This window comes from Pongo abelii, chromosome X (genome assembly GCF_028885655.2).
Source record: "Pongo abelii isolate AG06213 chromosome X, NHGRI_mPonAbe1-v2.0_pri, whole genome shotgun sequence".
Lineage (NCBI taxonomy): Eukaryota > Metazoa > Chordata > Mammalia > Primates > Hominidae > Pongo > Pongo abelii.
The window spans coordinates 74,676,411-74,701,456 of record NC_072008.2 but is presented as its reverse complement, the minus strand read 5'-3'; the positions used below and the strand labels follow the sequence as shown (position 1 = coordinate 74,701,456).

Genomic DNA, 25,046 nt, shown 5'->3' with positions numbered 1-25,046 from the left:
TAATTAGTCTAACTTAAATGGATGGGATTCACTTAACAAAAGCAAGAAGAAAAGCACACGAACAGGTGTCTTAATGCATTTGGATAGTTTCTTTGCGGTGTGTGTGTGTGTGTGTGTGTGTGTCTTGGTGAAGGTGAGGGGCTGTATTTTCACCAAGCCTTTTCATAATCAAGTTTGCTTTGCAAAGCTTATGGCCTTGCACCCCGCAGAACAGTCCTTCCTAATAGCAGGGATGCTCTGTCATGGTTTTCTGTAAATTATCGTGTGTTGGGAAGTTCTGTTCAGGCTTAGTTTGATCTTCCATGGTGGAGACGTCTGTTCTGTATGTAAATGGCATTACAATTGTGTTTTAGCAGACGAGATTTGAAGCCTTTCCACAGTCCTTGTCCTCTGAGATGGCTGTTGAGCTCTGCTCAGCTGTCGTAGCTGAATTCTTTTTTTGCGCTGAACACTGGGCAGCCTCACCATGTTGCCAAAGTGCTTCTGGGGCCCCTGTGACTGCCGCCGGATGCTGCGCACACAGACAGAGTACCTTTGCAGGTTTGTGCACCCCTTGGCGAGCCAGAACTGGGAACCCCGCGGGGTGACCCCGCCTTCTCATGGGGGGTCGGGGAGGGGAGTGCCTATTTTTAATCCTGTCTGTTGCACAATGGAAATCACTGTGATTTGTACATATGCCCTAGGAAAATTTTACTGCTGTCTAATTTATGTAATAATACTGTTGATTCCAGGTTTAATAAAACTTTGTATCTTTTCAAAAAAAAAAAGAAAAAGAACAAAGTTAGAGGAGAGAATCAAGTCTGTGTTACTGGCAACAGAATGAACACATAGATCGAGGGAACAAAGAGAGCATCCAGAAATAGACCTACACATATATGGTCAATTGCTTTTTGACAAAGATGTCAAAGTAATTCAATAGGGAAAGAACAGTCTCAACAAACGGTGCTTGAACAACTGTTATCTATATGCAAAAAAGATGAACCTCAGCTCATGCTTTGCACCATATACAAAAATTCACCCAAAATAAATCAAAGATATAAATGTAATACCTATAAAATATCCAGAAGGAAAAATAAGAGAAAATCTCTGTAACCTTGGGTTTGGCAGAGATTTCTTAGATATGACACCAAAAGCACAATCTATAATAGAACAAACTTGATAAATTGGACTTCAAAATTTCTGCTGTGTGAAAGACACTGGTAAGAAAGCAATAAGACAAGTCACAGACTGAGAAAAAACATTTACAAATCACATGTCTTATAAAGAACTTCTATACAAAAAACATAAAGGACTCTTAAAAGTCATAATAAAAAAACAAAAAAAAAAGAAAGAAAGGGTAACAGGTTTAAACTGACACTTTACTACATTATAAAAGATACTCAACTTTATTAATCACTAAAGAAATCTAAATTTTAATGGGATTTTGCTATATGCTTATTAGGATGTCTGAGATAATAATTTTAAAAATGAACAGTACGAAGAGATGGTAACACGTACTCTCATATTTTGCTCAAGGGTATGCAAAATGGTATGGTCATTTTTTTTACTCAGGGTCTCTGTCACCTAGGCTGGAATACAGTGGTATGATCATAATTCACTGCAGCCTCCAACTCCTGGACTCAAGTTGTCCTACCTCAGCCTTCTAAGTAGCTGGGACTACAGGTCTGTACCATCATGCCTGGCTAATTTTAAAAAAATATATTCATAGAGATGGGCTCAGGCTGGTCTCAGACTCCTGGCCTCAAGCCACCCTCCCACCTTGGCCTCCCAAAGTGCTGGGATTATAGGCAGGAGCCACCCTGCTCAGTCTAGTGGTATGATCATTTTGGAAAACAGTTTGGCATTTTCTTCTAAAGTTAAATACACATTCTTCATACAACCCAGTAGTGCTACTCCTATATATTTAAAAAACAGAAATGATGTTATGTTTATACAAAACCCCATAAATAAATGTTTATAACAGTTTTATTCATAATCATAAAAGCTGGAAACAATCTAAATGTCCTTCAACCTGTGAATGGATAAACAAACTATATCATGTCCATAAAATGTAATCTTATTAAGCAACGAAAAGGCATAGAAAGCTAATGTACAACAGCACAGATAAACCTCAAATGCATTGTGCTAAATGAAAAAAGGCCAGATGCAAAAACCTACATATTCCATGGTTGCATTTTTAGGATGTTCTAGAAAAGGCAAAACTATAGGGAAAGGAAACAGATAAGTAGTTATCAAGAGCTGAGGGCAGGGGTAATGGTTGACTATAAAAAGATCTCTGGGATAATTAGGAAGATGATCAATGGTTTTATATGATGATTGAAGTGATGGTTACATGGCTGTATGTATTTGCCCAAACTCTCAGAATAGTATAATTTTTAAATATTTCTTATTTTTTATTATTTTTTTATTTTTTATTTTATTATTTTTATTATGTTATTCTTTTATTTTATTCTTATATTTTATTCTTATTATTAAATTCTTCAATGGTGATTTCTAAGATTTTTGTGCACCCATCACCTGAGCAGTGTACATTGTACCCAATGTGTAATCCTTTATACCTCACCATATATATATATGCCACAGTTTCTTTATCCACTCGTTAACTGATAGGCATTTGGGCTGGTTCCATATTTTTGGAACTGCAAATTGTGTTGCTATAAACATGTGTGTGCAGGCATCTTTTTTGCATAATGACTTATTTTCCTCTGGGTAGATACATAGTAGTGGGATTGCTGGATCAAATGGTAGATCTACTTTTAGTTCTTTAAGGAGTCCCCACACTGTATTTCATAGCGGTTGTGCTAGTTTACATTCCCACCAGCAGTGCAAAAGTGTTCCCTTTTCACCATGTCCATGCCAATATCTCTTAATTTTTGATTTTTTGATTATGGCCATTTTTGTAGGAGTAAGGTGGTATCACGTGGTTTTGGTTTGCATTTTCCTGATAATTTGTGATGTTGAGCATTTTTCATATGTTTGTTGGCTGTTTGTAGATATCTTCTTTTGAGAACTGTCTATTCATGTCCTTAGCCTACGTTTTGATGGGATTTTTTGGTTTTTTGGGGGGCTGATGTGTTTGAGTTCCTTATAGATTCTGGATATTAGTCTTTTGTCAGATGTATAGTTTGTAAAGATTTTCTCCCTCTCTGTGGGTTGTCTGTTTACTCTGCTGATTGTTCTTTTTGCCATGCAAAAGCTCTTTAGTTTAATTAAGTCCCACTTATTTATCTTTGTTTTTGTTGCATTTGCTTTTAGGTTTTTGGTCATGAAGTATTTGCCTAAGCCAATATCTAGAAGGGTTTTTCTGATGTTATCTTCTAGAATTTTTATAGTTTCAGGTTTTAGATTTCTAAGTCCTTGATGCATCTTGAGTTGATTTTTTGTATAAAGTGAGAGATGAGGATCCAGTTTCATTCTCCTACATGTGGCCTGCCAATTATCCCAGCAGCATTTGTTGAATAGGGTGACCTTTCCCCACTTTATGTTTTTGTTTGCTTTGTTGAAGATCATTTGGCTCTAAGTGTTTGACTTTATTTCTGGGTTCTCTATTCTGTTCTGCTGATCTATGTGCCTATTTTTATATCAGCACCATGCTGTTTTGGTGACTATAGCCTTATAGTATAGTTCAAAGTCAGGTATTGTGAGGTCTCCAGATTTGTTCTTTTTGCTTAGTCTTGCTTTGGCTGTGTGGGCTCTTTTTTGCTTCCATGTGAATTTTAGGATTGTTTTTTCTAGTTATGTGAAGAATGATGATGGTATTGTGATGAGAATGGAACTTGTAGATTGCTTTTGGAAGTATGGTTATTTTTGCAATATTGATTCTACCCATCCATGAGCATGGAATGTGTTACCATTTGTTTGTGCCATTTATTGTTTCATTCAGCAGTGTTTTGTAGTTTTCCTTGTAGAGGTCTTTCATTTGCTTGGTTAGTTATATTCCTAAGCATTTTTTTTTTTTTGCAGCTATTGTGAAAGGGGTTGAGTTCTTGATTAGATTCTCAGCTTGGTTGCTGTTGGTGTATAGCAGACCTACTGATTTGTGTACATTAATTTTGTATGCTGAAACTTTGCTGAATTAATTTACCAGTTCTAGGAGGTTTTTGGATGAGTCTTTAGGGTTTTCTAGGTATATGACCATATAATCAGTAAACAGTGACAGTTTGACTTCCTCTCTATGAATCTGGATGCCCTTTATTTCTTTCTCTTTTCTGATTGCTCTGGCTAGGACTTCCAGTACTATGTTGAATAGAAATGGTGAAAGTGGGCATCCTTGTCTTGTTTCAGTTCTCAGGAAGAATGCTTTCAACTTTTCCCCATTCAGTATAATGTTGGCTGTGGGTTTGTCATAGATAGCCTTTATTATCTTAAGGTATGTCCCTTGTATGCTGATTTTGCTGAGGGTTTTAAACATAAAGGGATGATGGATTTTGTCAAACGCTTTTTCTGCATCTATTGAGATGATCGTGTGATTTTTGTTTTTTAATTCTGTTTATGTGGTGTATCACATTTATTGACTTACATTTTTTTCTTTTCTTTTCCTTTTTTTTTCTTCTTGAGGCAGAGTTTCACTCTTTTTGCCCAGGCTGGAGTGCAATGGCACAATCTCAGCTCACCACAACCTCTGCCTCCCGGGTTCAAGTGATTCTCCTGCCTCAGCCTCCTGAGTAGCTGGGATTACAGGCATGTGTCACCACACCCAGCTAACTTTTTGTATTTTTAGTAGAGACGGAGTTTCTCCATGTTGGTCAGGCTGGTCTTGAACTCCCGACCTCAGGTGATCCACCTGCCTCGGCCTCCCAAAGTGTTGGGATTACAGGCGTGAGCTACCATGCCCGGGGACTCACATATGTTAAACCATCCCTGCAACCCTTGTATGAAACCACCTTGAGCATGATGGATTATCTTTTTGATATTCTGTTGGATTCGGTTTGCTAGTATTTTGTTGAGGATTTTTGCATCTGTCAGGGATATTGGTCTGTAGTTTTCTTGTTTTGTTATGTCCTTTGCTGGCTTTGGCATTAGGGTGATACTGGCTTCATAGAATCATTCAGAGAGGATTCCCTCTTTCTCTATCTTTTGGAATAGTTTCCATAGGATTAGTACCAATTCTTCTTTGACTGTCTGATAGAATTCAGCTGTCAATCTTTATGATCCTGGATTCTTCGCTTGTTGGCAATTTTTAAATTACCATTTCAATTCTCTCTTAGAATTTATCCATCTCCTCTAGGTTTTCTAGTTTAAGCACATAAAGGTGTTCATAGTAGCCTTGAATGATATTTTGTATTTCTGTGGTATCAGTTGTAATATTTCCCATTTCATTTCTAATTGAGCTTCTTTGGATCTTCTCTCTTCTTGGTTAATCTCACTAATGGTCTATCAATTTTATTTATGTTTTCAAAGAACCAGCTTTTTGTTTCATTTATCTTTTGTATTTTTTTTGTTTGTTTCAATTTCATTTAGTTCTGCTCTGATCTTTGTTATTTCTTTTCTTTTGCCGGATTTGGGTTTGGATTGTTCTTGTTTCTCCAGTTCTGTGAGGTGCGACCTTAGATTGTCTATTTGTATTATTTCAGACTTTTTGATATAGGCATTTAATGTTATGAACTTTCTTCTTAGCACTGCTTTTGATCTATCCCAGGGGTTTTGATAGGTTGTGTCACTATTATTGTTTAGTGCAAAGAATTTTTAAATTTCCATTTTAATTTCATTGTTGACCCAATGATCACTCAGGAGCAGGTTACTTAATTTCCATGTATTTGCATGGCTTTGAGGGTTGCTTTTGGAGTTGCTTTCCAATTTTATTCCACTATGGTCTGAGAAAGTACTTGCTATAATTTCAATTTTCTTAAGCTTGTTGAGTTTTTTTGGCCTATCATATGGTTTATCTTGGAGAATGTTCCATGTGCTGATGAATAGAATGTATATTCTGCAGTTGTTAGGTAGAATGTTCTGTATATATCTGTTAAGTCTATTTGTTGTAGGGTATATTTTAAGTCCACTGTTTCTTTGTTGACTTTCTGTCTTGATGACCTGTCTAGTGCTGTCAGTAGGGTATTAAAGTCCCTCGCTATTATTATGTTGCTGTGTATCTCATTTCTCAGGTCTGGTAGTAATTGTTTTATAAATTTTGGAGCTCCAGTGTTAGGTGCATATATATTTACAATTGTGATATTTTCCTGTTGGACTAGTCCTTCTATCATTATATAATGTTGCTCTTTGTCTTTTTAAACTGCTGTTGCTCTAAAGTTTGTTTTGTCTGTTATTAGTATAGCTACTCCAGCTTGCTTTTGGTGTCCATTTGCATGGATTATCTTTTCCCACCCCTTTATCTAAGTTCATGTGAGTCCTTATGTGTTAGGCGAGTCTCCTGAAGACAGCAGAAACTTGGTTGGTGAATTCTTATCCATTCTGCCATTCTGTATCTTTTAAGTGGAGGATTTAGGTCATTCACATTCAAAGTTAGTATTGAGATGTGAGGTACTATTCTATACATCATGCTGTTTGTTGCTTGAATACCTTGTTTTTTTGTTTGTGTTATTGTTATATAGGTCCTGTGAGATTTATGCTTTAAGGAGGTTCTATTTTGGTGTATTTTGAGAATTTGTTTCAAGATTTAGAGCTCCTTTTAGCAGTTCTTGTAGTGCCAGCTTGGTTGTGGCAAATTCTCTCAGCATTTGTTTGTCTGGAAAAGATTGTATCTTTCCTTCATTTATGAAGCTTAGTTTCACTGGATACAAAATTCTTCGTTGATAATTGTTTTGTTTAAGGAGGCTAAAAATAGGACCCCAATCCCCTCTAGCTTGTAGGGTTTCTGTTGAGACATCTGCTGTTAATCTGATAGGTTTTCCTTTATAAGTTTCCTGATGCTTTTGTCTCACAGCTCTTAAGATTCCTTCCGATGTCTTGACTTTAGATAACCTGATGACTATGTGCCTAGGTGATGATCTTTTTGTGATGAATTTCCCAGGTGTTCTTTGAGCTTCTTGTATTTGGATGTCTAGCTCTCTAGCAAGGCCAGGGAAGTTTTCCTCTATTATTTCCTCAAATATCTTTTCCAAACTTTTAGGTTTCTCTTCTTCCTCGGAAAGCCAGTTTTTCTTAGGTTTGGATGTTTAACATAGTCCCAAAGTTCTTGGAAGATGTGATGGTTAATACTGAGTGTCAACTTGGTTGGATTGAGGGATACAAAGTATTAATCCTGGGTGTGTCTGTGTGGGTGTTGCCAAAAGAGATTAATATGTGAGTCAGTATGCTGGGGAAGGCAGATCCACCCTTAATCCAGTGGACAATCTAATCAGCTTCTAGTGAATATAAAGCAGGCAGAAAAACGTGAAAAGGAGAGACGGGCCTAGCCTCCCAGTCTACATCTTCTTCTCATGCTGGATGCTTCCTGCCCTCGAACATTGGACTCCAAGTTCTTCCGTTTTGGGACTCAGGCTGGCTCTCCTTACTCCTCAGTTTGCAGACAGCCTATTGTGGGACCTTGGGATTGTATAAGTTAATACTCAATAACTTCCCCTTTATATATGTATACTGTTAGTTCTGTCCCTCTGAAAGAACCATAACTAATACAGATTTTGGTACCAGGAGTGTTTCTAGAGAAACAGAATATTAAGCATGGAGTTCTTTTGTTGGTTTTGGGGTTTCTGAAGTTGCTGCTTAATATGATTAGACTCAAAAATGCTAAGGATTCTACTTCTAATAGTATGGAGAACACTGATAGTCCTTGGCAGAAACTGTTTAGAGAGTTATGCAAAATAAATGCATTTGACACTTCCGATTCACCACTCATGAGAGGCAAGGAGCTCAGTGACTCTATACATAATACCTTTGACCATATGTGGAGAACCAAGGAACATAATGAAGCTGGTTGGTTGCTCCTAAGTTCAGTGGAAAAAGTGATGAAAGAAAATGAACTTAGGGATTCTGTTGCCTGACTTCAGAAGCAGATACTGAGCCTCAAATCTGCTAAGATTGCCCTGAGTGAGAGTCTTATCTCCTGCAGAGAAAGAGCTGAAACTGTGGAAAAACAGACACAAGCTCTTATTATACGAGTGGTTGACCTACAATGAAAGATGCATGCACAGCCTTGCCAAGTATCTACTGTTAAAATGAGGGCATTGATTGGAAAAAAATGGGACCCTGCAACTTGGAATGGGGATGTGTGGGAGGACCCTGATGAAGCTGGGCACACTGAGTTTGCAAACTCTGATGAAACTTTTTTGCAAGAAGGAACAGTTTCCCCATCCCTAGTAGTGGCAACGTCCCCTCCCTGACCTATGCTGCCATCAGCTTTTCTACCTTTGAGGAGATAAACCCTGCACTGCCTGAGGCAACAGTAATGGCCTCCCCTGAGGCAGTTGCCAGGCAAGATAATGTTGATTCTCCTCAGAAACCACCCCCAACATCTCTGTTTGCCTCTAGACCTATAACTAGACTAAACTCCCGGCGGGCCCCTAGAGGTAAGTTTGTGAGTGTGACCCATGAGGAGGTGTACTACACTGGAAAAGAACTGTTTGAGTTCTCTAATTAATATAAACAGAAACCTGGAGAACAAGCATGGGAATAGATATTAAGGGTATCAGATAACGGTGGAAGAAACAGAGTTGGATCAGGCTGAATTTATTGATTTGGGCCCACTAAGTAGGGACTCCGCTTTTAATGTTGCAGCTCAGGGAGTTAAAAAAGGTTATAATAGTTTATTTGCTTGGTTAGCTGAAATATGGATTAAAAGATGGCCCACCGTGAATGAGCTGGAAATGCCTGATCTTTCTTGGTTTAATGTAGAGGAAGGGATCCAAAGGCTTAGGGAGATTGGGATGGTGGAGTGGATTAGTTACTTTAGACTTACTCATCCCAGCTGGGAGGGTCCAGAAGCTATACCCTTGACTGATGCCTTGCAAAACAGATTTGTGAGGGCAGCACCTGCATCTTTGAATAGCCCTGTAATTGCTCTTCTCTGTATGTCAGATCTAACGGTGGGAACCATAGTCACTCAACTACAAAATTCAAATACAATGGGAATAATTGGGTCCTGAGGTGGCAGGGGCCACGTGACAGCACTCAACCATCAAAGGCAAGGTGGGCATAGCTACCATAATGGACAGCAGAGGCAAAGCAACAATCAGAATAGTCTGACTCGTGGAGAGCTCTGACATTGGCTAATTAATCATGGTGTTCCTAGAAATGAAATTGATAGGAAGCCTACTGCATTCCTACTTAAATTACACAAACAGAAAACTTCTAGGTCAAATGGACAAAAAACTAATTTGAATCACAGCCCCTCAATCAATTTCCAGACTTGAGCCCATTTACAGACCCAGAACCCCTTGAATGAAGGGGAGGCTGGGTCCCCTTGAGGAAGGACCCCACTATATTACTGACAATTTATGCAGTGACTCTTTCTCCCATCCTTCCCCAAGGAGACCTCTGGCCTTTTACCAGGGTAACTGTGCACTGGGGAAAGGGAAATGATCAGACATTTTGGGGACTACTGGACACTGGCTCTGAGCTGACCTTGATTCCAGGGGACCCAAAACGTCAAGTAGGGGCTTATGGAGGTCAGGTAATCAATGGAGTTTTAGCTCAGGTCAGACTTATAGTGGGTCCAGTGGGTCCCCAGACTCATCCTGTGGTCATTTCCCCAGTGCCAGAATGCATAATTGGCATAGACATACTTAGCAGCTGGCAGAACCCTCACATTGGCTCCCTGACTAGTAAGGTGAGGGCTACTATGGTGAGAAAGGCCAAATGGAAGCCATTAAAGCTGCCTCTACCTAGACGAACAGTAAATCAAAAACAATATTGCATCACTGGAGGGACTGCAGAGATTAGTGCCACCATCAAGGTCTTGAAAGACACAGGGGTGGTGATCCCCACCACATCCCCATTCGACTCTCCCATTTGGCCTGTGCAGAAGACAGATGGATCTTGCAGAATGATAGTGGATTATCATAAGCTTCACCAAGTGGTGACTCCAATTGCAGCTGTTGTGCCAGATGCGGTTTCATTGCTCGAGCAAATTAACACATCTACTGGTACCTGGTATGCAGCCATTGACTTGGCAAATGCCCTTTTTTCCATTCCTGTCCATAAGGCCCACCAGAAGCAATTTGCCTTCAGCTGTCAAGGCCAGCAATATACTTTACTATCCTACCTCAGGAGTATATTACCTCTCTGGCTTTGTGTCATAATCTTATTTGGAGAGACCTTGATCGCTTTTCTCTTCTGCAAGATATCACACTGGTCCATTACATTGATGACATTTTGCTGATTCAAACCAGTGAGCAAGAAGTAGCAAACACACTGGACTTATTGGTGAGACATTTGCATGCCAGAGGATGGGAAATAAATTCAACTAAAACTCAGGAACCTTCTACCTCAGTAAAATTTCTAGGGGTCCAGTGGTGTAGGGCCTGTTGAGATATTCCTTCTAAGGTAAAGGATAAGTTGCTGCATTTGGCCCCTCCTACAACCATGAAAGAGGCACAATGCCTAGTGGTCTTATTTGGATTTTGGAGGCAACACATTCCTCATTTGAGTGTATTACACTGGCCCATTTATCAAGTGACCTGAAAGGCTGCCAGTTTTGAGTGAAGTCCAGAACAGGAGAAGATTCTACAACTGGTCCAGGCTGCTGTGCAAGCTGCTCTGCCACTTGGACCATATGACCCAGCAGATTCAATGGTGCTTGAAGTGTCAGTGGCCAGTAGGGATGCTGTTTGGAGCCTCTGGTGGGCTCTCATAGGTGAATCACAACGGAGGCCTCTAGGATTTTGGAGCAAGGCCCTGCCATCTTCTGCAGATAACTACTCTCCTTTTGAGAGACAGCTCTTGTCCAGAGAGACTGGGCTTTTCCAGTTTGACTATGGGTTATCAAGTCACCATGAGACCTGAACTGCCTATCATGAACTGGGTGCTTTCTGACCCATCTAGCCATAAAGCGGGTCATGCACAGCAGCATTCCATCATTAAATGGAAGTGGTATATACGTGATTGGGCTCAAACAGGTCCTGAAGGCACAAGTAAGTTACATGAGGGAGTGGCTCAAAATGCCCATGGTCTCTACTCCTGCCACCCTACCTTCTCTCCCCCAGCCTGCACCAATGGCCTCATGAGGAGTTCCCTATGATCAGTTGACAGAGGAAGAGAAGATTACAGCCTGTTCACAGATGGTTCTGCACGATATGCAGGCACCACCTGAAAGTGGAAGCTAGAGTACTACAGCTCCTTTCTAGGATATCCCTGAAGGACAGTGGTGAAGGGAAATCATCCCAGTGGGTAGAACTTCGAGCAATGCTAGTTGTGCACTTTGCATGAAGGAGAAATGGCCAGATGTGTGATTATACATTGATTTGTGGGCTGTAGCTAATGGTTTGGCTGGATGGTCAGGGACTTGGAAGAAGCATGATTGGAAAATTGGTGACAAAGAAATTTGGGGAAGAGGTAGGCGAATGGACCTCTCTGAGTGGTCAAAAACTATGAAGATATTTGTATCCCATGTGAATGCTCATCAACAGGTGACCTCAGTGGAGGAGGAGTTTAATAATCAAGTGAATAGGATGACTCATTCTGTGTACACCACTCAGCCTCTTTTCCCAGCCACCCCTGTCATCACCCAATGGGCCCATGAACAAAGTGGCCATGGTGGCAGGGATGGAGGTTACACATGGGTTCAGCAACATGGACTTCCATCCACCAAGGCTGACCTGGCTACAGCCACTGCTGAATGCTCAATTTGACAGCAGCAGAGACCAATACTGAGCCCTCGATATGGCACCATTCTTTGGGGTGATCAGCTAGCCACCTGGTGGCAGGTTGATTATATTGGACCTTTTCTATTATGGAAAGGGCAGAGGTTTGTCCTCACTGGAATAGGCACTTACTCCAGATATGGGTTTGCCTATCCTCCCCACAATGCTTCTGCCAAGACTACTAACTGTGGACTCACGGAATGCCTTATCCACTGTCACGGTATTCCACACAGCATTGCCTCTAACCAAGGCACTCACTTTATGGCTAAAGAACTGCGGCAGTAGGCTCATGCTCATGGAATTCACTGGTCTTACCATGTTTCCCATCATCCTGAAGCAGCTGGACTGACAGAATGGTGGAATGGCCTTTTGAAGTCACAATTACAATGCCAACTAGGTGACAACACCATGCCGGGCTGGGGCAAAGTTCTCCAGAAGGCCGTGTATGCTCTGAATCAGCATCCAATATATGGTAATATTTCTCCCATAGCCAGAATTCACAGGTCCAGGAATCAAGAGATGGAAGTGGAAGTGGCACCACTTACCATCACCCCTAGTGATTCACTAGCAAAATTTTTGCCTCCTGTTCCCACAACATTACATTCTGCTGGCCTAGAGGTCTTAGTTCTAGAGGGAAGAACGCTGCCACCAGGAGACACAACAATGATTCCATTAAACTGGAAGTTAAGATTGCCACCTGGACACTTTGGGCTCCTCCTAATCTTAAGTCAACAGGGTAAAAGGGGAGTTACAGTGTTGGCTGGGGTGATTGACCCAGGCTATCAACATGAAATAAGTCTACTACTCCACAAGGACGGTAAGGAAGAGTACGCATGGAATACAGGAGATCCATTAGGGCGTCTCTTAGTATTACCATACCTTGTGATTAAGGTCAATGGGAAACTACAACAGCCCAATCCAGGCAGGACTACAAATGACCCAGACCCTCCAGGAATGAAGGTTTGAGTCACTTCACCAGGAAAAAAGCCACGACCTGCTGAGGTGCTTGCTGAAGGCAAAGAGAATACAGAATGGGTAGTAGAAGAAGGTAGTTATCAATACCAGCTACGACCATGTGACCAGCTGCAGAAACGGGGACTGTAACTGTCATGAATATTTCCTACTTCTTTTGTTAAAAACATGTTGGTGCATTTATATACTTGTACTAAGAAAATATCTTCATCTTATTTCCTTTTCCTTTATCATGTGACGTAAGACTTACTGACTTCGTATCAGCATTTAAGTGTTAACTTTATGTAATAGTATTTGAGTTGGGGATTGGTGCAATTCCAGTTGTACGAAGGATAGTTGTATTATGTTAGGTGTAATTATCACCTCACTGTCTTTATTTGAAGATTATGAATGATCTCAGGAGATGTGTATGGGTTCAAGTTGACAAGGGGTGGACTTGTGATGGTTAATACTAAGTGTCAACTTGATTGGATTGAGGGATACAAAGGATTAATCTTGGGTGTGTCTGTGTGGGTGTTGCCAAAAGAGATTAACATTTGAGTCAGTGGGCTGGGGAAGGCAAATCCAACCTTAATCTGGTGGGCACAATCTAATCAGCTTCCAGTGAATATAAAGCAGGCCGAAAAATGTGAAAAGAAGAGACAGGCCTAGCCTCCCAGTCTACATCTTTCTCTCGTGCTGGATGCTTCCTGTCCTCAAACATTGGACTCCAAGTTCTTCAGTTTTGGGACTTGGACTGGCTCTTCTTGCTCCTCAGCTTGCAAATAACCTATTGTGGGACCTTGTGATCCCACTATATATACATATATATACATATGTATGTATGTATGTATACATATGGGAGTTTATTAAGTATAAACTTTATATATATACCCTATTAGTTCTGTCTTTCTAAGAGAACCCTAATACAGAGGCTTTATTCATTTTTTAAATTCTTTTTTCTTTGTCTCTGATGGAGTGGGTTAATTTGAAAGCCTTGTCTTCAAGCTCTGAAGTTCTTTTTTATGCTTGTTTGATTCTATTGCTGAGACTTTCCAGTGCATTTTGCATTTCTCTGTGTCCTTAATTTCCAGAAGTTGTGATTGTTTTTTATTTATGCTATCTATTTCACTGAAGAATTTTTCTTTCATATCCTGTATCATGTTTTTTATTTCAAGATGGAGTCTCGCTCTGTCACCCAGGCTGGAGTGCAGTGGCGATCTCAACTCACTGCAACCTCCACCTCCCAGGTTCAAGCAGTTCTCATACCTCAGCCTCCCGAGTAGCTGGTATTACAGGCATGCACTACTATGCCTGGCTAATTTTTGTAATTTTAGTAGAGATGGGATTTCACCATGTTGGCCAGGCTGTTCTTGAACTCCTGACCTCAAGTGATCCACCCGCCTCAGCCTCCCAAAGTGCTGGGATTACAGGCATGAGCCACTGTGCCTGGCCATGCTTTTGATTTAAGTTGGACTTCACTTTTTTCTGGTGCCTCCTTGATTAGCTTAATAATTGACCTTCTGAATTCTTTTTCTGGCAATTCAGAGATTTCATCTTGGTTTGGATCCATTGCTTGTGAGCTGGTATGATCTTCTGGGGGTGTTAAAGAACATTGTTTTGTCATATTACCAGAATTGTTTTTCTGGTTCCTTCTCATTTGGGTAGACTATGTCAGAGGGAAGATCTGGGACTCAAGGGCTACGGTTCAGATTCTTTTGTCCCATGAGGTGCTCCCTTGATGTGGTGTTCTCCCCGTCCCCTAGGAATGGGGCTTCCTGAGAGCTGAATTGTAGTGGCTGTTATTTCTCTTCTGGGTCCAGCCACCCAGTGGAGCTAACGGGCTCTGGGCTGGTACTAGGGAGTGTCTGCAAAGAGTGCATCAATTTTCAGGTGTGATCCATCTTCAGGTCTTGCAGCTGTGAGTACCAGCACCTGCTCCAGTGGAGTTAGCAGGGGAGTGAAGTGGACTCTGTGAGGGTCCTTGGTTGTGTCAGAATAGTACAATTTTAAAATTAAAAATTTAAAAGGCAATATTTACTGTATGTAAATTATACTTCTATAAAACAAATTTTTTAAAAAAAGAATAACAACACTGAGAGAGAGAGAGAGAGAGCAATTAAGTTAGCTCTACCCCAGCACCTACTTCTAACATTAGTAAATGAATACATTCTTTAAAATAATGAATACAAAGAAGCCAGGTTAATTCACTAGTGGCTTAGGAAGTCAAGTAAAATGTCAATATAATGCTACATGTGAAAAGCTGCCAGTTTTTGCATGTGTATAAGATTGTTTCAAATTTTAGTGCTTGGTTCCATTTCAACCATCTCAAAATACAAAATGGTGCAATATTTAAGCTAGTACACAACTATTCCCTCTCTCACTTTGCACAGAATATATATATACACACACACATATACATACATATATGTGTGTATGTATATACATATATGCCCACACATACATACACCTGTAGATGCACATACATACATATACATACATATGTATATGTGTAAATACATATATATACACACACACACACACATATATATATACTTTTCTTCTGTTTGCTTTATTGTCTATTTTTTTCAAGTTCTTCTTTTCTGTTTGGCTGTTGTTTACCCTCTCTTTAATGTTTGAGACTTCCTCAGCTATGTAGTAATCCTTGCCTACATGTTCATGTTAAAAAATGAATCAATAAAAAACTGACTGAAAGTTGTGTGCACATGATTGGAGCTTGTCAATGGGTAGACCATATGGTAGGGTCATTGAAGGCAAAGTGATTATTTGTTTAGGGGAGTCTCAAATATCAGTATCTGGAGGTCCTTTCTCTGGCCATTTAATTTCTTAAGAATCCTGTATTTCCTTACTGTGCAGGAGAGGCAAGAGAGAGGATGGAGGCACACAATTCACTGGATACCAATTTGAGGGCAGGACAGTATCCCCTGGTTTACCATCTATTAATTTTACCATACAGATATTCATCCTTTTTTTTTTTTTTTTCAGAAAATAGAGATCTATTTTCTTTCCTAGTGGTGGTGCTGTTGTGGTGTGTGTTAGAGTGAGGGGATCTGAGAGTCCAACTATTTCCTATATGGATTTTTAGTCAAGGCTATTGTTTTCAGCCCTGCATATTTCCCTGGCTTCTTGTTGGATTTAGTGCTTAAAAGTTACAAATCTCTCAGGGGTTATACAGGGCCAATTGGCTCCTTCTAGTAAGTACCACATTATGCAGGCATTTGTGTTGTAGTTACTCTATTTTACTCAGTTGCCACTCAGTGGTTGTTTTAAACTATGTTCTTGGCCAGGCACAGTGGCTCATATCTATAATCACAGGACTGTGGGAGGCCGAGGAGAGGGGTTTGCTCAGGCCAGAAGTTTGACTAGACTGGGCAACATAGAGGGATCCTGATTCTACAAAAAATAAAATAAAATAGCTGGGTATGGTGGCACATGACTGTAGTCCTAGCTACTGGGGAAGCTGAAGCAGTAGGATCACTTGAGCCCAGGAGGTTGAGACTGCAGTGAGCCATGATCATGCCACTGCACTCCAGCATGGGTGACAAAGTGAGACTCTGTCTCAAGAAAATATGTATGTTCACAACTTTTTAAAAATATTCCTTCCTTCAATAAATAAAACCTAATTTCCCTCTTGAATGTGAGCTGGACTTAATGCCTTGTTTCTAATGAATAGAATAAAGCAGAAATGATGGCATGCAACTTTGGAGACTAAATCATAAAAGGTACTACTGTGTCTTCATCATTTGTCTTTTGGATCACTTGCTCTGGAGGAAGCCAGGTAACATGTCATAATGGTACTCAAGCAAACTGTGGAGAGGTCCATGTGGTGGAGAACTGAGGACTCCTGTGAATAGCCATGTGAGTGAGCCACTTTGGAAGCATATCCTCTAGCCCCAGTTAAATCTTCAGATGACTGTAGTCTTCCTGACAGCAACCTCATGAGAAATTTTGAGCCAGGAATCCCCAAGTAAATTACTTCCAGATTCCTAACTCTCAGGAATGGTGTGAGATAAGTACTTGTTATTTTAAGCCACTAAGTTTTGGAGTAATTTGTTATGCAGCCGTAGATAACTAATACTTGCTGTCATCTATCTTCTACCTATTCTCTTCAATATGTATTAAACTGTCTCATGAATTGAAGTTTCTTCTCCTGTTCTCTTTGTCCTCATGGATTCTTATCATTTTTATCTCAAATATTTCACAAACTCCTACTAAATGACAGAAACGTGGTTAATTTACCATGTTTAAGTAGAAACCTACTTTATTCTTTTTGCCTTAAGTTCTATTTTGTCTGATAGTAATGTAGTATCTCAGTTTTTTGTTAGTACTTGTCTTTTATTCTTTGGGTTTTAATCTTCCTGTGTTCTTATGCTTTAGATGAGTGTCTTATAGAGAGCATATGCCTAAATTTATTTTGTAAGTGTGACAATTTTTGTCTTTTAACCAGAGAATTTAGTCCATTTACATCTACTGTGATTATATACATACCAGCTCATTTTGTGCTTTGTATTTCTCCCACTTTTTCTATATTTCTTTTCATACTCCTTTTTCCCCACTGTTATGGATTGAGGATCCCCTTCACTCCTATTACTTTGAAAGCTATCTACTCTATTTCTACTATTTTATTGTTCACCCTAGAATTTACAGCAGGTATATTTAAGTTTTAAGGTTAGTATATTCATGAACAATCTTTTCCTGAACTTGGATCATCCCCTGCTGGTTTGTATCATGTTATTGTCTGGTATTTTCTTTCTATATAGTTTTTCTTTAACTTACAAATTAGACATTATTATTATTTTATAAAGCCAATGTTTGTTTATATTTACCCACATGTTTAAACAATCTTTGCTTGTTCTTCTGTCTTACATCTCAAATTTTCCTTCTGGGATCATTTTCTTCTTCTGTGAAGTACATCTTTTGGAAGTTTCCTTGGTGAGGATCTATAAGTCATAAACTCAGTTCTTTGCCTAAACACATCTTTATTTCACTTAGTGGTTTCAGTGGATATAAACGCTCATTTAACAGTTATTATTGAAGATGGCTGACTAGATGACATCAGGTGAAACAGCTCCCACTGAGGGACTGAGACGACTTGTGTGCTTTTAACAGATCTTCAGAGTGAAGGTGCTGAGAGTGGACAGAGGGAAGACACAACTCATTGGTGTCCCTGAAAGAGATGGGGAGAATAGAACCAACTTGGAAAACATATTTCAGGATATCATCCATGAGAATTTCCCCAACCTAACTAGAGAAGCCAATATTCAAATAAAGGAAATGCAGAGAACCCCAGTAAGATACTCTTTGAGAAGGTCGACCCCAAGACACATAATCATCAGATTTTCCAAGGTTGAAATGAAAGAAAAAATGTTAAATGCAGCTAGAGAGAAGGTCAGGTCACTTACACAGGGAAGCCCATCATCAGATTACCAGTGAACATCTCAGAAACGCTATAAGCCAGAAGAGATTGGAAGCCAATATTCAACATTCTTAAAGAAAATAAATTCCAACCCATAATTTCATATCCCGCCAAACTAAGCTTCATAAGCAAAGGAGAAATAAGATACTTTTCAGACAAGCAAATGCTGAGGGAATTTGTTACCACCAAACCTGCCTTATAAGAGCTCCTGAAGGGAGCACTAAATATGGAAAGGAAAGACCATTACCAGTCACTACAAAAACACACTGAAGTACACAGACCAGTGACATTATGAAGCAACCACATAATCAAGTCTGAAAAATAACCAGCTAACATCATGATGACAGGATCAAATCCATACATATCAATACTAATCTTAAATGTAAATGAGCCAAACACCCCAATTAAAAGACACAGAGTGGCAAACTGGATAAAGAGCCAAGATCCATTGGTATGCTGTCTTCAAGAGATCCATCTCACATGCAATGGCATACATTGGCTCAAAATAAAGGGATGGAGAAAAATCTACCAAGCAAAGAAAAAACAGAAAACAACAGTTGTTGCAACCCTGATTTCTGACAAAACAGACTTTAAACCAGCAAAGATTAAAAAAAAAAAAATACAGGGAAGGGCATTACATAATGGTAAAGGGTTCTATCGAAAAAGAAGATCTAACTATCCTAAATATATATGCACCCAACACAGAAGTACCCAGATTCATAAAGTAAGTTCTTAGAGACCTTCAAAGAGACTTAGACACCCACACAATAATAGTGAGAGACTTTAACACCTCACTGACAATATTAGACAGATCATTGAGACAAAATTAACAAAGATATTCAGACATGAACTCAGCAATGGATCATATGAACCTGATAGATATCCACAGAACTCTCCACCCAAAAACAACAGAATATACATTCTTCTCATCACTACATGGCACGTACTCTAAAATCGATTGCATAATTGTAAGCAAAGCACTCCTCAGCAAATGCCAAAGAACCGAAATAATAACAAAAAAAGTCCTGGACCACAGTACAAACAAGTTAGAAATCAAGACTAAGGCTCAAGACCATACAATTACATGGAAATTGAATGACCCGCTACTGAATGACTTCTGGGTAAATAATGAAATTAAGGCAAAAATCAAGAAGTTCTTTGAAATTACTGAGAACAAAGATACAACATACCAGAATCTCTGGGACACAGCTAAGGCACTGTTAAGAGGTAAATTTATAGCACTAAATGCCCACATCAAAAAGTTAGAAAGATCTCAAGTTAACCTAACATCACAACTTAAAGACTTGAGAATCAAGAACAAACAAACCCCAAAGCTAGCAGAAAACAAGAAATAACCAAAATCAGAGGTGAACTGAAGGAGATAGAGACATGGAAAACCATTTAAAAGATTAATGAATCTAGGAGCTGTTTCTTTGAAAAAATTAATCAAATAGATATACCACTAGCTAAATTAATAAAGAAGAAATGAGAGAAGATTCAAATAAACACAAAAAGAAATGACAAAGGGGATATTACCACTGACCCCACAGAAATACAAACAATCATCAAAGAATATTAGGAATACCTCTATGCACATAAACTAGAAAATCTAGAAGAAATGGTTAAATTCTTGGACACACATACCTTCCCAAGATCGAACAAGGAAGAAATTGAATCCCTGAACAGACCAATAACAAGCTCCGTAAGTGAGGCAGTAATAAATAGCCTGCCAACCAAAAAAAGCCTAGGACCAGAAAGATTCATAGCTGGTTTCTACCAGATGTACAAAGAAGAGTTGGTTTCATGCCTACTGAAACTATTCCAAAAAAAATGATGAGGAGGGATTCCTCCCTAACTCATTCTACAAGGCTAGCATCATCTGAATACCAAAACCTGACAGAGATAACATCAAAAAAAGAAAACTTTAGGCCAATATCCTTGATGAACATTGATGCAGAAATCTTCAACAAAATACCAGCAAATGAAATCCAGCAGCACATCAAAAAGCTTATCCACCATGATCAAATATACTTTATCCCTGGGATGCAAGGTTGGTTCAACAGATACAAATCAATGAATGTGATTTATCACATAAATAGAACTAAAGACAAAACCCACGTGATTATCACAATAGATACAGAAAAGGTTTTCAATAAAATTCAACACCTCTTCATGTTTAAAAAAAAATTCAATAAACTAGGTATTGAAGAAACATACCTAAAAATAATAAGAGCCATCTATGACAAACCCACCGCCAATATCATACTGAATGGGCAAAAGCTGGAAGCATCCCCCTTGAAAACAGCCACAAGACAAGGATGCCCTCTCTTGACTCTTATTCATCATAGTATTAGAAGTCCTGGCCAGAGCAATCAGGCAAGAGAATGAAATAAAGGGCATCCAAATTGGTAAAGAGAAAGTCAAACTATCCCTGTGTGCAGATGATGTGATCCAGTATTTAGAAAACCCTATAGTCTTGGCCCAAAAGCTTCTTAAGCTGATACACAACATCAGCAAAGTCCCAGGATACAAAATCAATGTACAAAAATCAGTAGCATTCCTATACACCAACAACATGAAAGCTGAGAGCCAAATCAGGAATGCAATCTCATTCACAATTGCCACAAAAGAATAAAATACCTAGGAATACAGCTAACCAAGGAGGTGAAAGATCTCTACAAGGAGAACTACAAAGCACTGCTGAAAGAAATCATAGTACACAAACAAACAGAAACACATCTAATGCTCATCGATAGAATCAATATTGTGAAAATGACCATACTGCCAAAAGCAATCTACAAGTTCATTGCAATTCCCATAACAATACCTTCATCATTTTTCACAGAACTAGATAAAACGAACAATCCTAAAATTCATATGGAACCAAAAAGAGCCCATATAGCCAAAATGGAAACACATCCAATGCTCATTGATAGATAGAATCGATATTGTGAAAATGACCATACTGCCAAAAGCAACCTACAAATTCAATGCAATTCGCATAACAATACCTTCATTGTTTTTCACAGAACTAGAAAAAACAATCCTAAAATTCATATGGAATCAAAAAAGAGCCACACAGCCAAAATGGAAACACATCCAATGCTTACTGATAGAATCAATATTGTGAAAATGACCATACTGCCAAAAGCAATCTAGAAATTCAATGCAATTCCCATAACAATACCTTCATCGTTTTTCACAGAACTAGAAAAAACAATTCTAAAATTCATATGGAACCAAAAAAGAGCCCGCATAGCCAAAGCAACACTAAGCAAAAAGAATAAATCTGGAGGCCTCACAATACCGGACTTCAAACTATAAGGCTATAGTCACCAAAACAGCATGGTGCTGGTATAAAAATAGGCACATAGATTAATGGAACAGAATAGAGAACTCAGAAATAAAGCCAAATACTTACAGCCAACTGATCTTCGACAAAGCAAAGAAAAACATAGAGTAGGGAAAGGACACCCTGTTCAACAAATGGTTCTGGGATAATTGGCAAGTCTCACATGTTGGAAAATGAAATTGGATCCTCGTCTCCTACCTCATACAAAAAAATCAACTCAAGATGGATCAAAGACTTAAATGTAAGACCTGAAACTATAAAAATTCTAGAAGATAACATCAGAAAAGCCCTTCTAGACATTGGCTTAGGCAGACTGCATGACCAAAAACCCAAAAGCAAATGCAACAAAAACAAAGTTAAATAGGTGGGACTTAGTTAAACTAAGGAGCCTTTGGATGGCAAGAGGAACAGTCAGTGGAGTAAACAGACAACCCACAGAGTGGGAGAAAATCTTTGCAAACTATGCATCTGACAAAGGACTAATATCCAGAAGCTACAAAGAACTCAAACAAATCAGCCCCCTCCAAAAAAACAAATAATCCCATCAAAAAGTAAGCTAAGGACATGAATAGACATTTCTCAAAAGAAGATATACAAACAGCCAACAAACATATGAAAAATGCTCAACATCACAAATTATCAGGGAAATGCAAATCAAAACCACAAGGTGATACCACCTCACTCCTACAAGAATGGCCATAATTAAAAAATCAAAAAATAATAGATGTTGGTGTGGATGTGGTGAAAAGGGAACACTGTTACAGTGCTGGTGGGAATGTCAATTAGTATAACCTTTATGGAAAAGAGTATGGAGTTTCCTTAAAGAACTAAAAGTAGATCTACCATTTGATACAGCAATCCCACTACTGGGTATCTACCCTGAGGAAAATAAGACATTATATGAAAAAAAAAACAAAACCTTACACATGCATGTTTATAGCAGCACAATTTGCAACACACGCACACACACACACACACACACACACACACACACCATGGAATACACTCAGCCATAAAAAGGAATGAAATAATCGCATTTGCAGCAACCTGGATGGAGTTGGAGACCATCATTCTAAGTGAAGTAACTCAGGAGTGGAAAATAAAACATTGTATATTCTCACTTATAAGTGAGAGCTAAGCTATGAGGATGCAAAGACATATGAATGATACAATGGACTTTGGGGACTTGGGGGGAAGTGTGGGAGAGGGGTGAGGGATAAAAGACTACAAATAAGGTGCAGTGTATACTGCTTGGGTGATGGGTGCACCAAAATCTCAGAAATCATCACTAAAGGACTTATCCATGTAACCAAACATCACCTGTTCCCCAAAAACCTATTGAAATAAATAAAAAATAAATAAAATGCTGAGCAAAAAAATAAACTACCATTGAGATTCTTCACAGAACTAGAAAAAAACTATTTTAAAATTCAGACAGAACCAAAAAAGAGCCCAAATAGACAAGACAATCTTTTTTTTTAATTATTATTATACTTTAAGTTTTAGGGTACATGTGCACAATGTGCAGGTTAGTTACATATGTATACATGTGCCATGCTGGTGCGCTGCACCCATTAACTCGCCATTTAGCATTAGGTATATCTCCTAATGCTATCCCTCCCCACTCCCCCCACCCCACAACAGTCCCCAGAGTGTGATGTTCCCCTTCCTGTGTCCATGTGTTCTCATTGTTCAATTCCCACCTATGAGTGAGAACATGCAGTGTTTGGTTTTTTGTCCTTGCGATAGTTTACTGAGAATGATGATTTCCAGTTTCATCCACGTCCCTACAAAGGACATGAACTCATCATTTTTTATGGCTGCATAGTATTCCATGGTGTATATGTGCCACATTTTCTTAATCCAGTCTATCATTGTTGGACATTTGGGTTGGTTCCAAGTCAATCTTAAGCAAAAAGAACAAAGCTGCAGGTAACATGCTATCTGACTTCAAACTATACTATGGAGCTACAGCAAGCAAAATAGCATGGCACTGGTATAAGTACAGACATGTAGACCAGTAGAACAGAATAGAGAACCCAGAAATAAGGCAGCACACCTACAACCATCTGGTCTTCCACAAACCTGACAAAAATAAGCAATGGAAAAAAGACTCCTTATTCAATAAATGGTGCTGGGAATACTGTCTAGCCATATGCAGAAGATTGAAACTGGACTCCTTCCTTATACTATATAGAAAAATTAATTAAAGATGGATTAAAGACTTAAATGTAAAACCCAAAACTATACACCCCTGGAAGAAAACTTAGGTGATACCATTCAAGACACAGAAACAGGTAAAGATTTCACAACGAAGAAATCTTTGCTTTCCAAAAGCAATTGGAACAAAAGCAAAAACTGACAAATGTGATCTAATTAAACTTAAGAGCTTCTGCAGAACAAAGGAAACTATCAACAGAGTGAACAGGCAACCTATGGAACGGGAGAAAATTTTTGCAAACCATGCATCTAACAAAAGTGTAATATCTGCATCTATAAGGAACTTAAAATTATAAGAAAACAACCAACTTCATGAAAGAGTGGGCCAAGGATATAAACAGACAGTTTTCAAAAGACATATATGCTGCCAAAAATCATGTGAAAAAAAAAGCTCAACATCACTGATCATTAGGGAAATGCAAATCAAAACCACAATGAGATGCCATCTCACATCAATCAGAATAGCTGTCATGAAAAAGCAAAAAAGTAAAAAAATAACATGCTGGCAAGGTTGTGGAGAAAAAGGAACGCTTATACACTGTTGGTGGGAGTGTAAATTAGTTCAACCATTGTGGAAGACAGTGTGGTGATTCCTCAAAGACCCAAAGACAGAAATACATTTGACCCAGCAATCCCATTACTGGGTATATACCCAAAGGAATATAAATCGTTCTATTATAAAGACAAATGCATGCGTATGTTCATTGCAGCACTATTCACAACAGCAAAGACATGGAACCAATGTAAATGTCCATCAGTGATAGACTGGAAAAAGAAAATGTGGTATCTATACACCGTGAAATACTCTGCAGCCATAAAAGGAATGAGATCATGTCCTTTGCAGGAAAATCGATGGAGCTGGAGGCCTTTATCCTAAGCAAACTAATGCAGGAACAGAAAACCAAAATATCACATGTTCTCATCTATAACTGGGAGGTAAAGGATGACAACACATGGACACATAGAGGGGAACAATACACACTGGGACTCATGCCTGTAATCCCAGCACTTTGGGAGGCTGAGGTGGACAGATAACCTGAGGTGAGGAGTTCAAGACCAGCCTGGCCAACATGGTGAAACCCTGTCTCTACTAAAAATACAAAAATTAGCTGGGCATGGTGGTAGGTGCCTATAATCGCAGCTACATGGGAGGCTGAGGCTGGAGAATCGCTTGAACCCAGGAGGCAGAGGCTGCATTGAGCTGAGATTGTACCACTGCACTCCAGCCTGGGCGACAGAGCGAGAGTCCATCTCAAACAAAACAAAACAAAACAAACCACAGTGGGGCCTGTCGGAAGGTGGAGGGTGGAGGGTGGGAGAAGGGAAAGGATTA

At 39.2% G+C, this 25,046-nt stretch overlaps 1 protein-coding gene across 5 annotated transcripts in view; it reads right to left on the bottom strand.

Annotated features, from left to right (window-relative positions):
* Positions 1–25,046, bottom strand: part of EDA (ectodysplasin A) — a 413,848-nt gene that overhangs the window by 169,358 nt on the left and 219,444 nt on the right. The window contains exon 2 of one of the 5 annotated variants that reach the window (XM_054544689.2): positions 15,250–17,892. The exons of the other annotated variants lie outside the window; for them this stretch is intronic. Coding sequence (XP_054400664.1) covers positions 17,881–17,892 — 12 coding nt within the window. The 3' untranslated portion in view covers positions 15,250–17,880. Of the gene's footprint in view, positions 1–15,249; positions 17,893–25,046 lie in introns of those variants that run through there. 5 annotated transcript variants of the gene reach the window in all.